This window comes from Hetaerina americana, unplaced genomic scaffold (genome assembly GCF_022747635.1).
Source record: "Hetaerina americana unplaced genomic scaffold, ioHetAmer1.1.p SCAF_25, whole genome shotgun sequence".
In the NCBI taxonomy this organism is placed as follows: Eukaryota; Metazoa; Arthropoda; class Insecta; order Odonata; family Calopterygidae; genus Hetaerina; species Hetaerina americana.
The window spans coordinates 6505560-6521869 of NW_027286819.1; the positions used below are offsets into that span (position 1 = coordinate 6505560).

General features: G+C 47.8%; 1 protein-coding gene across 4 annotated transcripts in view; it reads left to right on the forward strand.

Moving 5' to 3' along the window:
* Positions 1–234: 234 nt before the first annotated feature.
* LOC139689567 (zwei Ig domain protein zig-8-like) overlaps positions 235–16310 on the forward strand; it is a 544387-nt gene continuing 528311 nt past the window's right edge. For all 4 annotated transcript variants that reach the window (XM_071586726.1, XM_071586727.1, XM_071586729.1 and 1 more), the window contains exon 1: positions 235–1472. In XM_071586726.1, coding sequence (XP_071442827.1) covers positions 1391–1472 — 82 coding nt within the window. In that variant the 5' untranslated portion in view covers positions 235–1390. The remainder of the gene's footprint in view (positions 1473–16310) is intronic.

Genomic DNA, 16310 nt, shown 5'->3' on the forward strand with positions numbered 1-16310 from the left:
ATGGCGTAATTGGTGTCTTCCAATTAATTGCCGCCTTTCCTTTCGTAGCACGGACGCGGTGGTGATCCGGCCGAGAGCCCCGCGGGGGGAAGGGGGGGGAGTGAGGCGGCCCGCCCGCCCGCCCGCTCTGGGAGGGGGGGAGGGCGAGGGAGGGGTCGATAGGGGCGCGCGCGGAGTGGAGGGGGCGTGACGAGGAGCGGAGTGGCGGCGCTGGCAGGCAGTGCGAGGTGGACCGCCGACAGAGGAGCATCGCCCGCCGCCAGAGGGGCGACACTCGGGGCGTCCTCGAGGGAGAGAGAGGCCATCGGGGCCGCCGTCGTCCGCTGGGGATAGGCGCCCGGGCCGCCGCTTGCTTGCCTTTCCGATTGGGGAATCGTTGTGGTGCGTCGCGTGTGCTAATCCGCCCGCCCCTTCCTGCCTCTCCCGAAGATAATAAGTGCTCCCCTTTGCGGATTCGTTTGTGAACGACCCGGCGGGACTCCAACGCTGCTGACCCACTTACCTCTTCCCCCAACCCCTCCCACCCTCTCACCTCGACCCAGGCCAACGGTTTTCCCCTCCCCATTCACCCCTGACGCCGCACCACGGTGTGCCGCCGAGTTTTCCTCCCCGGGCCGTAAGGAAAGCTCTCGCTCTCCAGGACGCGTTTTGGTTTAGACGGCGACTGAAGGGGGGTGACTCTACGTCCCCCTCCACCACCACCGGGAGGGTAACACTGCTCCCTCCCAAAGTGGACCCCTCACCCCTCCGTCACGACCGCCCCCCCCGCCCCTCGTGTGGCACACCTGGCACACCCGGGTGAGAGTGAAGGACTGTGGGAGTTGGATTTGACCATCCCTGAGCCCTTTCACTCCTTTCGCGCGGTGCTCCTTCCTTCCCCGAGAAGTGAACCGGCCGTGAACCCGGTCCCTGCGAGTGCGTGACCTCATTGTGTGCGTGACCGTCGACTGTTGACTCCGCGGTGGGAAGTGCGCATCCACCCGCCCTTTCCCCTTGGGCTCCTCAGAGGAGGGATCCCTCGGGCCGCCCCGTTCGACGTCGTCGGCCTCCGACGCCTCGTCGTCTCCCGCCCGCCGCCGGATATGGCGCCGCGACACGCACGCCACCGCCTCCCGCCACCAGCGACCGGCCCCCGGGCGGCCTTCTGAAGGCCGTCACCGCCCCCCCCCCCCCCCAATTTCCCTAAAAGCGAGCGAGAGTCGACCGTTGTTGGTTCGGTGGTGTCCCCGTGACCTCCCTCGGAGTGTGCGACGCATGGAGGAGCCGCGAGGAGTGTCTCCGTCGTCGTGAAGGAGTGTTCCGTTCTCATCGCCTGCTCGGTGTGCGTGTGTTGTTGTTGTTTATGTGAGGGAAGGGAGTGGAAGGGGGTGTCGCCCGGGGGGCCGCCGCCATGGAGGGCCGCCGCGGGATGCCGCGTGGTGCTGCGCTGCCCGCGGTGACGCTGATCATCATTCTGCTCGGATCCCAAACAGGTGAGCACCCGAGCCCACGCCCCGGTCACTTCGGGTTCTGCCCTCGATTGGTGCGGCCCCTCGTCTCGCGGCGGAGGGGGGCGCGATTGGGGGGGGCACTCCCTCCCCGCGCCCTCGCCATGGACGCAGCTTCCCTCGGGCAGGACCGAGTTGCAAGATTAGGGAGAGGTGCCCGAAGAATCCACTCCTCCGGCTCGCCTGAAAGGAGGGGGGGTCGGGAGGGGGGGACGAAGGAGTGCCCGGGGGAGGAAGAGGAGAGAGATGGAGGGAGCAAGGAAGGAAGGATTGAAAGGGGGAGGGGCTTTGAATATTACGATTAAACGGTGCATGCCAGGCGGAACGCACTTACGAAGACTGTCAAACCTCCCACTCAAATACCTTTGCCTACATTACTTTTAATACCATTGCTCCTTCTCCGGCGCTCGTCTTGGAAACCGACGGATTGGATACGCGTCCGCGAATCGGTCACGAGTGTTCGTTGTTGTGAATATGTCTCCCAAGGTCATCGTCGCCCTGATCGGTTGCATATTTCGATTCGCGACAAGTTTACTTTCATCATCAACATCCTCAAATCCTCATCAAAATCCACCGTTAACGTATTTAGACGGAGAAATTAGGCTTCTAAATTTTAGGGATTAAACATATCTATTTTATGATATTTATCCGCAATAATGAGCAAAATTAAATCATCGGTGCAGTTATATTGTTTCCAAACATATGCAGACGTGGGGCACCCGACGAGATCCTGGGAACAATTTACTATTAAGTGTTTGATGTTATGGTAGTCTAGTGCGGAGGAGGCGGGGGACGAGGCCGCGGGGGCGGAGGGTGGAAGAAGACCCTCGGTGCCCCCGTCACCCGATTCATATCATAACTGCGCTTCTGAAATCTTCACAGGCGAGGTTTTTCGAGATTGGATGTTGTGAAGACTATCGCCAGGCCAACGTGTGGCATCCGATTCGTCCCGAGTACGAAGTCCTGCGACGTCCTCGACATTTGCAATTATATTTCACTTCATAACGAATTTAGCGAGTTGATTAATTTGCATAAAAACCCAGCAGCTGGCATAATGGAAACCGAGCGCCCTGCCTGGTTTCCCGCCCCGCCGGCGGCGCCGTCACCGCTGGCCCGGCCCAGCCTTCTCTCCGGAAGGGATGACGAACGCGCGGCGCTCGATTCACGTGTTCCGTGGCGAGGGACGTGTGTTCCGAAGGGTGCAGCTTTCACGGGATTTCACCCTCTCCCGAAGTCAAGGACAAGCGTGCGCGTGCCCCCCCTGGGGGTTCCCCCGCGGGGCGGATGACTGCAATCGATAGCGCTCCCGTGAACTTCGGCGTGCCCTCCTCGGACGTACTGGCACTCCGATTGTAGGGTGTGCTCATTTTGGAGGTTGGCTGGAAATTAAGGCCTGCTTCAACCGCCAGGAACGGTTTGTACCTCCTCCATCCACTTCTCACCTCTTCCGTTGTGCTCTCATCCACCGTGTTTGGAGGGAAAGTGGACCAAAGGTTTTGGAAACTGCAAGGCTCTGTCGCCATTGACTCTGGAGGCCAACTCATTATACCGACAACGCAGTTAGAGGTGGATGCAATTGCCTTGAGAAGCATCCAGTACATTAGCATCCCGATCAACTTTGACCGTGCCTAAAAACGTTTTGCTTAGTATCGCTCGATTTATTCCATTTTGGAGATCATAGTGCCGTAGCAAGACTTGGACTATCTTCCGTTTAATTTAGAAAGGCGCTTATTCCTCTCCTAAGATTAAGCGAATAATCAAGATTCGGAAATAATCTCATCGTTCGGCATACCTGACTTCGCGTCTATTTCCTGAGTAACCGCTTCCATTCGCCTTCAAATTTCAGTTAGAACCGACATAACAAGAGCTTCTTGAATCTCCCCCCTTGGCTGAGCCCAGCTCTGGTGTTATCCGCCATTTTAAAATCTATGGAACTTTATTCCGCATTTAGAGACCGCACATTGTGCTTCGTCACGAGGGCCCGTGGGCCCTCGTGACGAAGTTGTTAATGTACCCACTGAGGAGAACCGGCGAAACGTTGAAGCGAAATATAATATTTTGAAGCATGAGTTGGTTCTAAGCAGATTAATTCCTGCCCCAGTACGGCAGAGTGAAGATAGATATTTAGATATTCCATAGTGTTAATTATGTGTCATTTATTAAAAGATATTATGTTTCCTCATTGGATCCGGGGCACCATCGACCTTGAAAGTTCTATGATGACTCAAAGAATCACAAAATAAACCACATATCACGAGTTTAAATCTTTTGTTTAAATCTTAGAGTTAATGAAAATTTCTTCTCCTGTATTTAGCGTAGGCTGCTGGTTTGGAATGCAGCAGAAGGAAAATTGTGGGCGAGACATTGATGAACCTGCGGTTATATCCCCAGGGCGTACTTTTGATGTCCTTCCACGGCAATAAATATAGTCAAATTTGGTACACTTAGGCACTAATGACATCAGGGTCCTCCTTTCGTTTCTAATACACGAGAAATAATATTATTTCAGGGAATACCGCCCTTCTAATGCTCACTCATTTTCTGAGCATGTTTTTTCGTTTTTTGCGAATGCCGGTATAGTCTGTCGTCTTCCTGGTTTTAGATAAAATGCGAAAGTACTAATAAAATAAGATTCCATGGCGTAATTTCGAAGAGTTGTACCGACTGTGTGTCAAAGGTTATGTTTGACTGGCATTGTTTTTCCTCATCCTGAAGTGGGATACCGCACCAAAACAAATAGGATTACAAGTTAATGAATATTGAAAAGATTTTACATTTGGGCTCGAAGATATTGCTTGGGTGTTTTCCGAGAATGCATTCGTATTACGAGCAAGCCAAAGTAATCGCGGCTATGGCGTGCGAGTTACGGTTGGTGTGGTGTGCTGGTCTGGTTGGCCCGCGGAGACCCGTGTCGCGAGTCGCCAGGGAACGGGGACCTCACTCGGACAGCAGTGGGGTGGCCTCCCTTATGTCTTGGACTGACCTCGCCTCGGTCAGGTCGCATCTTCTCTCGCCGCGCCCGCACCCAGAGCCGAATCGGTCTTCCCCACAGCCAGCGGAACGAGGCGTGCCATGAGTGATGATGATATTGGCGATCAGGCGTGAACCCGGTGATGATCCATAAGAAAGCGGACTTCGCATTGCCGGTGGCCACACGACGCATTCCCCCGCCTTGCATCACGCGCATATGAAATGCAATAGAACGGGTGCACTCGCTCTGAAATAATATGGGAAATATTGTAATTGTATTGCCGAATCCAGTCCCATTTTTAGCTATTTTAGTAACCCGCAAGCCACCATTAGGGTGTTTATCAGGGGTAGAATACATACCCGACTAATTTTGACTCGATTATGACCCCTACCGCGGTTGGACAGTGTTATACCGATCCCTTATCGTTCGTGGAATAACAAGACCTCTCAAATCTATGTGCTCTACAATTAATCTCTCTAATTTTACTCTCATGATCTCTCGCCTACCGTATTACGATAGGGGCAATAATACATTTTCAGCATCGCTGCTAAAGAGACATCCTTCCAAATTAATACAAGAGATTTAATCTGTAATTTAACCTTCGCTCCGTTAGTGATTCCCAGCCTAGCTGCTCTAATATTTTGGATGCGCTACCAAGTTTATCATAACAAAGTTTTATCAGTCTAGTTACTCTACGCTGCTCGCGATCCAATTCGGAAATCAATCCAACTTCGTGAGGATCCCATTTATGCTTGCAGCATGTTCTAAATGAGGCCTAGTCAGCGAAAGATAACATTCTCTTTGACCTTTTCATCGCATTTTCTCAGTGCCCTTCGAATATATAACCCATTGGTCATTCGAGACTCATTAAGGGCGCACGTCCCACGCCAATGCTCTTTGCCGCTGAGGAATTCAATTCTCTCAATAACCATATTTCAACTATTTTCACATTCTGGAATCCCACGAGCGCAGGACTGTTTGATATTTGCATACCGACGAAAACACAATAAATTTGACATTTAAAACCAATAGAGATCCACCAACTGCACGGCGGGCAATGGGGTTTGCCATCGGGAGGCTCAAGAGCGAGGTCCCGGCGCCATCAAGGGGGCCGTAAGAAAGACCCAGAACCCCTTCTCCTCGCTGAGGGTCGTGGGTCAAGGGGGAAGGTCATCTCCCCCCCCCCATCTGGCAGTCGATTACATTAAACAGATTTATTTTCGCCCTCAGCTCAAGTGTCATAATCAGCGCTTGACAATAAATTTCCAATCATGCGTGTTAGGAACAGAACTTCCTGGAGTGGATCCCGCACGGAATAGGGGAAACATAAATCTTGTGTATGGACTGTTATTTAGAACTATTATTTTTCCATGAACGCTGGAAGAATATTGGTAAACTTTTGCACCGCTTAAATCCATCACTGCATCTATTTCTTCTCCGCCCAAATTCCAACTCGTTTGTTTGGTTCACAACCGTGTCATGGTTGAAAGTTACCTCTACGAGAGGCTTGAGGGAAGAATGCCTTGCAGAAACGTACAGTATTTGCACGGAATTTCCCTAGAAATACTGTCTCCGTGGAAATGAGGGGAAAAGTATTGTTTCTAAGCAATTACTCATGGGCATGGAGTGAATAAATCTCCGTCCACAAGCCTTTTTTCCTGACGGGTTTTTTTACTGTGCAAGACCTTGGATCCACCCTAGGAATTTATGTTTCGCATGATTCCACGTGAATTTAATTTTTTATGGATAAGATATGATCATGACTCTTTAGCTCAGATTGATAACTGTTTACACTTCTCCATCAAGACAAGGAACATGTTGATAGTATTTCATGATGTGGTTTCATCCGCCGATTGCATGAGCCCGGCAATTACTCTGGGTGCCGCAGTGTACTGAATTGCAGGGTTTACGCTCCAGGGCCGGTGGGGAATGGTCGGGGGCCTCCGCTACCTTCCCCAAGTTATAACCTTTAGAGAGGAGAGGCGGCCCCTTACAGTAGTGGGCTTTCCTGCGGCCCCAAAAGACCGTTGGTACCGGGATCTCGGCGGATCTCGCTCTTGAGCCCCCCGATGTGATTCCAGAATTGAGCTCTGCGCTCGTGGGATTCCAGAATTGGAAAATAGTTGAAATATGGTTATTGAGAGAATTTAATTCCTCAGCGGCAAAGAGTACTGGCGTGGGACGTGCGCCCTTAATGATTCTCGAATGACCCGTGGACCTGGTGAGGATTGGACGTCACGCGACCGACGGAGTGAAGATTGATGCACCGGTTTATCCGGCGGAGGTGCAGGCGCCACGATCGCCGCGTCGTGGTTCGTGCACCAATTCTGCGCCATTCCTCCCGCCCGGAGAGTCGGTTCTGCGCAGGGAATGCACGAAAGGCGGCAGTTGGAAATGCTATATATTACACTCTTCATTGGGTTTGTCATCCGAGTCCAGGAAGGCCGATGCGAAGGTCGTTTGCCTGCCCAACGGATTTTACCGGGTTTAAATCCAAGTGGTTCCTGAGGATACTTCCGGTTTCATTCGAGTTTTGTGTTTTTTCGGGCCTTGCAGGTCTTCTTGGGAAACCGCACGAGGGGTGGACCCGGATCAAGGGTTTGCTGTACTTTTGAGCCCGTTGAGATTGGTGCATTTCATGGAATTGCGCAACTGGCTTCTTCTTCGAGGTGAACCCTGCCTATCGGATCCAAATTTCGATTGAGTACTGCGGTGGTCGTTAGATTGTTTTCTTCTATCAGTACTAGTCACGTGAAATTTTCTTGTTTCCCTTCAAGGCACGGTTTTTAAACGATGCGCTGGAATGATTGCGATTGGCCGAAGAGCGTTTGTCCGAATGAGATTGGATGCCGTGCCTTCTGGTTTGAGTGCGAGCGTGGGGATGAGCCCTCCGGCGCTCCTGGGCAGCTCGACGCCCGGCACCAAGACCGGGGCGAGTGGCCGGCCATGGTCAATGATCGAATCAGACCGGGAGGAGGAGAATCGGAGGAGAAAAGGGAAAGGCGTTGGAAGACCAAACAATAAGTCCCCGTTCCAAGAATGAGTTCCCTGCACCCACAATTCGCTCCCCCTTTCAATCATCAGCCCGCGTCGCCGCTATCCTCTGGTTGCTGCCGTCCACGGCGCGCATATGGACTTCGCCAGGGGTGAGATTGAGGCCTGCCCTTGGCGAGAGCGAAGGTGTGTTCGTCTGGCGTGGGCGAGGTCCGTCATCCCCGGGGGCAGGTAAATGAAACAACAAAGAGAGTCACGGAAATGCTAGATATAGTGAAATGGCAGAGTTTGGAAAATAGAAGAAAAAGGAATAGGTTAGGCGCGATGCATAGAATTGTTAAAAATGACGAAGCCTGGGAAGATTTATGGCAAGGGATAGAAAAACCAAACTTTATGAGAAAAAACGACCAAAGTTTTAAAATAAAAATAAGAACGCAAAAAACAAAGAAGAAAGAATACTCTTTTTTAAATAGAACTATTGTTGATTGGAACCAGCTGCCTGGAGGTTTGTTTGAGTCCTTTCCATCCGATTTTAGGAGTATTCATAATAAGTGTAAAGCATACACTGGGTGATAAACTTCATTGATCAGTGATTATTATACTATTGTACTTATGAAAATATTGTTTGCATTTGCGTGATGTGCACGGCGTGAGAAGTTGTTTTGCAAGAGTGAATGATGTGTTAACGGTGCGTGATTTTGAACGGTGTATGAAATTTGAAGAATGCGTGATTATGGATGGAGTGCGGCGATAGATGACGCGTAGTGTGTACTCGTATGGAGTGAACCTAGCCCATTGTAAAGGGGCGGTTTGTGATCTTTAAGTGTCATTGTACATATATAAGAAGAGCATTTTGTCTCATATCTGTACTTCTTGCGCGTGTATGTGTGTGCATTGTAGGAATGGCAGTTTTCCAGACTCGACCTTTGCAACCAGGACAATTGCCTAATTGCAACGATAAATTCTTAAATAAATAAGTAAATAAAAATGTCGGGGGCTCTCATCCTGCAAAGACGCACAGAAGCCTCATGGGTGCATTTCAATCGTTCACAGTATTCTACCAAATAAAGGCATTTTTGGGCGGTCTCAATCCACTGTCATCCTCTACGTTTCGCGAGCACTCCTTCCTATTCTTTGCCCTGCATCGCTTCCTTCTTTTTTTTCTTAAGAGCTTTTATTCTCCGTGCTATCAAAAGAGATAATATTCTCTTCCCTACTCACTTAATATTCTCCCGTAACACTTGGCGGCGCTCAACACCTCCACGTCCCGCTTTATATTTCCTGCAGCCATTTTTCCCTGCTCTATCCTCTGCCCTTTTCGCCCAAATTTAAATCTCCAATTATTGCAACTCCTATATCGATGTATTCCTCTCTCGTATCTTTATCCATTCAATTATTTAACTATTTCCGCGCATTAAATCCTTGTTTACGCCATGATTTATATCGAAATATTCATTCAATATCCCAATTTACACTTGAGAACAGTCTACTATTATTTTTTCTATCCCTTAGTAGACATACGACTGACTGTCTCTGCTCATCTCCGCAGTGTTTACTGTAAACATTACATATTATGCCTCAATTTATCGTTGAAATTCAATAACGTGACATTTATTTTGCCATTTGTTCGGCTGCCTCCCGGTGGACCTCCCTACAGATGCCGGGTTATACCGAAAGAAAAACGGATTATGAATACCTTGTCATAAGGAATCGAAGAATGTTGCTGGGATACGGACCATTTCTGTTAATGTCCTTTTACAATGTTGGGGCGTCACCCTCCGTGTGGGGTGTTTTTTATTAATTATAGTGCATCCATCCACCGAAACGCAGTAATCAACCCGATGGTTCGCCTATCTAGGCCATCCGTCTGTCTGATTGCTTCGGGTGCATGGATATAATATTGATGGATTAATGGATGCTATCGCTACTGGCGTCAACCCCCGTGCGCGTGGTGCGTGTGAGAACGGGCGGGGGCGAGGCGCGCGATCTTTGCCCCCTTCGGGCAGGAGCTCGTCTCCGGGGAACTCCGCGGCCGCGTCCCTGCCTGCCCCCAGTCGCCCGGACCCTCTCGGCGTTTGGACCGGGGCGCGCAGGGCGAGCGACTGGTTAAGGGGCTTCCGGAACGCATTTGCCGAAGGAACGGAGGGGCGGCCGATGGCCCCCGGCCACTGGTATTTCGCGGCGCCTATGACCTCCGAGTTCCTCGGTAGAAGCAGTCGATCGTGAGGTGATTGTAAGGCGGTAGTGGACAAAGGGAGAGAAGGGAGCGAGTCAGGAAGGACCACGGTTTAGGAAGAAGGAGAGAACTAAGGGATAAGACCCTTGTGTTTGGCAGGAGAGATGTTTTCATCTTAATAATCACTGTCAACCTCCAAAATAGACGTTGTCATACATTATAAAGCCAGGGGATCCAAAAAAATATCATTCGGACTATTTTCTGATGAGGGACATCTTTAGGAACGGCATAATCAATTCGCAGTTCACCGGGAGTGAATGCGGATTCGGGACATAATTTCGTATGGATAAACTTGAGCTTTAGTAAAGTTTTGAGAAAGTAGTTTAAAGAAATAAAAACAGGAGGTTAGGATGAGGGAATGGAATATAGAAACTTAAGCCAAAAAGAAAGGGAAGGTGTATCTGAAGAGCATGGAAGCATTAAAGCGGAAAGCCGTGGAGATGGGGTGCAATAGAAGGAAGAATGGTGCAGCTCAAGCAAAGTGAGATCTGCACGCGCAATAATTGTGAAAGTGAATAATAAAAGGACAAGGAAACCATGGATTACGGAGGAGGTAATTAGAAAGATTAGACGAAGGAGAAATGGAAGGACGTAAGCCCAAAATTAGGCGGAGTGAAGTCGAAAGAGATAGAAAATAAAGAGGCGGGATAGAAAGAGGGCGAAGAAAGCATGGTGGAAGACATATTGCATGAATATGGAGAGTTTCAGAGGAGGGTGAATGAAATGAGTGTGCCCTAGGTGGAGGTGAAAGCATTAATATTAAGTAAGAAGGGAAAATCCGTTCGCACTATCAAGGGTACGGCTGGTAATTTATTGTTCGACCCAGGAAAGATTTAAGAGAGATGGAAAAATTACAAAGAGAATCCTATGGTGAAAATATTAGGTCATTAAGTTCAGGCATAGAGAATATGTTTTTGATTAGGGAGGCTTAGGTCCAGGCAAAGTTGATTGCGAGATAGGAAGGCCATTGAAGGAATTGAAATGGAATTACTTTTGGCGATAAATAATATTCCCACGTAATCACCCAAGGATACGGGAAAATTTTCTCTCCCCCTTCTCCCCACCTGTGACCACCAATGTAAGTTCTCTTCTATCACTCTTGGGAAACGTTCATCGTCTTTTTGGGGGAGCAAATATAATCAAATGCAAAGCAATATTGCGAAAAATTAAATTGAAATAAACAGCGGGCCAGCGTGTGCATTATTCTATGCGAAACACAACACCCCATAGCCCGCCAGGCCTTATTAAGTGAATGTCACACACCATAGGCCTAGAGCCGCGTTGGCCTCCACCGTCATAGGTCAAACCAATCTTCAGTTTATTATGTATTTATTAAACGACTTCATTTGGGCGAGATTGAGACTTCATAGTCCCTTCTTCCAACTAATCCCTACGCATTAAGTTAAAGACAATTACAAATACCCTGGCTTTGGGTGGAGGAAAAGCCATCTAGGCGGGAATCTAACCCACGACCTCCGTGTTGGGAGGAGAGAACGTTACCCCGCCGCCACCTAGGCGGCAAGTATTGCAGTGGAATTGAAATGAAAAAGGAATAAATAAGCGATGCGCTTCGATGGAATGGCTGCGAGAGCCACTCTACGTAAGTTAAGTTAATTATTCAGAGCAAAGATCTAATAAATAAATCTATCCCGATTGCAATTCCCCCAAAATCATTTAAGTAAATTACTAATATATAAAAATGTTTCTCAAGCCTTGGGGGATGGTGTTTGTCAGTTTGTGTGAGTGACTGCGAGACTACCAGCGCCTTAGCCTTGCTCCAGCAAAAAGGTGCCGACTACAGTCTACGGTTGCACAACAGGAATTGGTATGGATTTCAAGTGAGATATCGCCAAGTCTCTTTATTCACCATTTTTACAAAGACACGATGCTTTTCCAAAATGGCGGAGAGAATGAAAATTAATTCGTCCGCCATTTGGTTTTGTGTTATTGTTTAAATGCATTTTTGACGTGTGAGTGTGCACTGAAACTAGGTAACTGTGCACATGAATGAGTACCCGTATTTGGCAAAATGTCCTTGGGGTTGTCCAGCCTCGGAGGGCAGTCACGAGTTCGAAGCCTCTTCGTTATCGGGTCTCGCCGTTGGAGGCGAGCCTTGCTTTGCTGACGCCTTCGCGATATTTGGCACGACCTCTTCTCGGAATCTCAAAACACAGAAATGACTCCGCCCGTAATTTTAGCGTTGCTTTCGTCGCTTTAACTTTCGCCTCTGTTCACAAATTCAAACTCGGACAATCCACGAAGTAAGGGTTTTTTTGAAGCTGCCGTCGTGTCGCACCTTTCGAAAAACGAGGAAAGAGTAGGAACGCCAGCGCATTTCTTTTTTCAATCTTCGACACTTATGTGGTTTCTATGGCATCCTGGGTGACGCATTCCCAAGAGGTTTTCTGAATCGATACGTACATTTGCCTTGGTGATACCGCTTCTCCAGGAACATCGACCTTTCTCCATACTCTATTGCGCCGACCCAGTTCAAAGTTTATGTTGTCTTCTTAAGAAAAAATACTTTTATTTACTTAGTGACCCTTTTTATATCTATCGCTCGTATCGTATCGCTCCTGATATGCCGTTTGCTAATATAATATGGGTCCATAAGAACTCGCTCTAAGTCACAAGTTAACTCAAATACTATGTACCTTTCGAAAAGCTGTTTCCTCTTTTCTTGAATAAAGGGGTCCCATCCATGTTTCAAAGGCTTCAATCCCTCAATGGCCCACTTTTCCAATGTTCCATTCCTCTGATCTACAGAGTGCCATACTCCATAAAAACGTTTTGATAAACTTCTGCCTCAATGGAATCCTCAGAATCGTCGACCGCAGCGATTGCTTGTTCTTCAAGAACGCTTTCTTAGCCTGAGCTATTCTTCGCTTGATGTCGGTCCAACCTCTTTCATCCTAAATTATATTGCCCTCTTGCATCACTTGCTCTAGTTTTACTCCGTGGATTGTGATTTCTGCCTTCAGTTTGCGTGTTCCACGCATAAGGATTTTAGAATTCTTCTTGTTCATGATTATTTTACATCCCGGCTGCATAGGATTCAGAAATGTTTGCAGGTCCTCTCGCGTTATTGCACCCACTTCGATGTCATCTGCGAACTGGATCATGGCAGTTTCTTTACCATTCATCTTGGCTCATTCCTAGTCCAGTAATTGTGCACTGCTGTTGCCTCTTCTCGATATATGTTGAATGTTGCTGGCGTGACGTTGTGTCCTTGTCTAACTCCTTCGTTTATTTTGGCCTCTATTGTCCTTCCGTTTATCATGTGCATGTTTTTTACCTGATATTTTAAGAGACCCTTGGGTTACCCTTTTGTCACTATCTCGTGGTCTATTTCAATTGCTGCTAATCATTTGAACATCATGCACCATTAGATGCCGTCGAAGGTCTTCTTTCACGTCCAATGATGCCAAATATTATCACTCATTGAAGTGCTTCACTTTTTGGCCACTGTCCTCAAGTATCGCCTCTCTAGTTCCTCGCTTTCCCTCCTTTAACTCCGAGTTGCTTTCCCATGAGGCTCTCTGCCACCTTTCCCTCTACTCTTCGACTACTTATCCGAGTAAGCATTTTCATGAGACACCAGGCCCTATGTTCTATGTTCTTCGCGTTTATCTGTCCTAGATTTCTTCAGTATTCAGCAATCAGCATTCTCTTCTCGAAATCCTCTAATACTTCCCCATCTTTGGATCTATTGTTCAATATTTCAAGAATATTTGTTTTTTCCTTTTAATTTTCGTTTTTTAATATTGTCGTTTGTTTTGATTCCGAGTACCTTGATTATTTTTGCGTTTATTTCGTCCACTCTCATTGCATCATTCTTCATGTCTTTCACGGCTCGACATTTGGCATTTGCTGCCCAGCCTTCATGCACCCCTCCGTCTTCCTCTATTGCGATTTCTCCTTTAATTGCGTCGCCTTCAACTGGTCCGTGTCCTTCGTAGAGTCATTCATCGCATTCCCTCCATCTCTTCCCAATATCTTCATATTTTATTAGTATATTTGCAGTCGCATCTGGGAACTTGTTGAAATTTTTTCCACTTCTTCGAATCATGTGTTCGCCCTTTTATAAACAGTAAGTTTCCCTGCTTCCTATCCTTATGCTATCATTGATTTCTTTGCATTTGGTCTCTGCCCGCTCATTCCTTGGCCTTCTTGCTCTTTTGGATTACCTGGTTCTAGAACCTTTTAGAGAGGCTTTTCTAAGTTTCGTTTATTGGGTTCTTGTATTTTTCCTTCTTGCCTCTCTGAGCTCCCTTTCTTGACCCGTAATCCATTATCGCTTACATTTCGCCGCATTACTCACGCGTACTTCCATCTACTACAACTATTATGATATTATATCCATTCATTTCCGTCGCCCTTCATTGCCACTTTCATTTATTCTTTCTATTTTTCCGTCGATGCTCGCGGAGAACTTTTCTCCCGCTAGTTTTTCCTTCGGTTTCTTTCATCTGGTCTCGTGTGTCACACTCTTCATTCTTTTAGACGACATTCAGCTGTCTATTGCCAACAGGTTGTGAGCGCTATTTATATCAGCGCAGTGGTACAATGCTCTTAAAATGCTTAGCTTGGTTCTTGTCTCATCTCATTTTGACAAGGACGGAGTCAATGCGGTATCACATCCCGTCGCCCACCTTCTTGCGAGCGTATCTTCTTCTCCGGTGTCGTTCGAAGTGAGTGCTTGCCACAGCCATGTGTTTCTCGCCGCTGGATTCTATCAGTCTCTCCCGCTCGGCCTTTCCTTTTCCCTAACCGTCACAGTCCCTCGCCGTTTCCCTCTCGGCTCTCTGCGACACCAATGTTCCAATCTCCCTTCATATTTAGGTTCTCCTTCCCTTTTACTGATCCTAGAACCTCTTCGACGCATTCGTACTTCTTCTGTTTCCTCTTCTGAATGGCTTTGGCTAATGATGGCATGTACATCTGCGCTGTGGCCCTATGTTCACCCTCTTCACTTTATCATATCAATCCCTTCATTTTATTGCCAGCACCATTCGATCCTTTTCCCTCATTCCTTCTCGAATGAGATGCTCACTCCGGCAAACTTCTTCTCATTTCCCGCTACAGTCTGATAGGAAGTCTCTAATCCATTTGGTCCGTCTCTCGTTAGTTTTAGTATATTTTATTTTTTCTTCATTTTTTTATGAGATTAGCTCATGACAAAATAAATCTTGTTAGCTTTTCGTCCGCGCAATAAACTCATTAAACCCCAAGCCTTGCACAATTCACAAAATAAAAATAAGGACTCAAAAAACCAATAAGAAAAAATACTCTTTTTTAAATAGAACTATTATTGATTGGAACCAGCTGCCTGGAGGTTTGTTTGAGCCCTTTCCATCCAATTTTAGAAGTTTTAAGTTGAAATGTAAAGCAGCCACTGGATAATAAACTTCATTGTAGTCATGAAAATATTGTTTGTATGTGATGTGGACGTCATATTGTATGTGATGTGGAAGTTTTGTTTGTATGTGATGGGGAAGTGTCATTTTATGTAAAAATATTTTGTCTCTTATCTGTTTTTATGTGTTCGTATGTAATTTTCGTTGTTAGTAGTTATCTTTGACCTAACCTGACCGTTGCCACCAGGAAATTTGCCTAATTGCAACGTAACTGTGTAAATAAATAAATAAATTATGGTCTTTATATTCCGTATCGTATCTTCTCTGGAATCGGGATGTTGTCTGTTACGCTCCCGATGGGCTCGGCGCCCCCCGCCCGCCCCCGCGTCCCATCCCGATCAACTCGGGTGGAGAGCCCCCAGCCGCGTCGGGGCAGAGATCCTGACCCCAACCGCCGCCCCCCCCCCTGCCGCCCCGCCCCCTTAGGAATCGCATGCATCATTTCAAGAGGGAGTTGTCAAATATTCTCTCTTCAAATCGTCAATGTGCTTCCAGTTGTTCCGTCGCGCCTCATGGGAAGGAATTCTCGGAGCCGAAACGGCGTCCGAACGCCGTTTTGAAAAGCACAGATTAACGTTCTTTCGAGTGTTCCTCCGCTCTCCCTTCGCAGCTTCGTATCTCCAAGATGCAAGTGTCATGGCGCGCGTATTGCGCAACCCAGGAAGCAATCTCGCGTCCACGTGCCCTCCAGGGTATACTACAATTTGGCCGAGGTCCATTTAGGGCACGCGCGGTCGGATACTTAGTGAAGCGTGGCGTCCTCTCGCGAGAGGTCTCGATGCCGCGAATGTTCATCTTTGAACGCACCGTTTCGTTTGGTGAATGCTTCCTGATCCGGGAAAGGAAACGTCTCACTAAAAGTCTTGCAGATTTAGTTCAAAGATTTTTGAGGATCAAGTTAGTGTAATAATCCATTGTAAATTGAAATGATATCGGCAGTTTGGCTTGGAGCTGCTCTAAATTCACACCCTCTCTCTCTCTCTTTCTTTTGAATTTAGAAATCCTTGACCTACATCTAAATCCCGACCCCAAGTAGACACTATTATTCATTGCGCAGTTGCTGTTTGGCAATGTCCATGGTGCTCTGTTGTGTTTGGAGAACTGGAGCCAGGCAAAGAAGAGCAGGGGGGTGTGGTTCGTTTCCTGGAGGCTGAGGGTGCTGGAGTACGCGAAATTCATCGTCGCATGTCTACTGTGCATGGTGA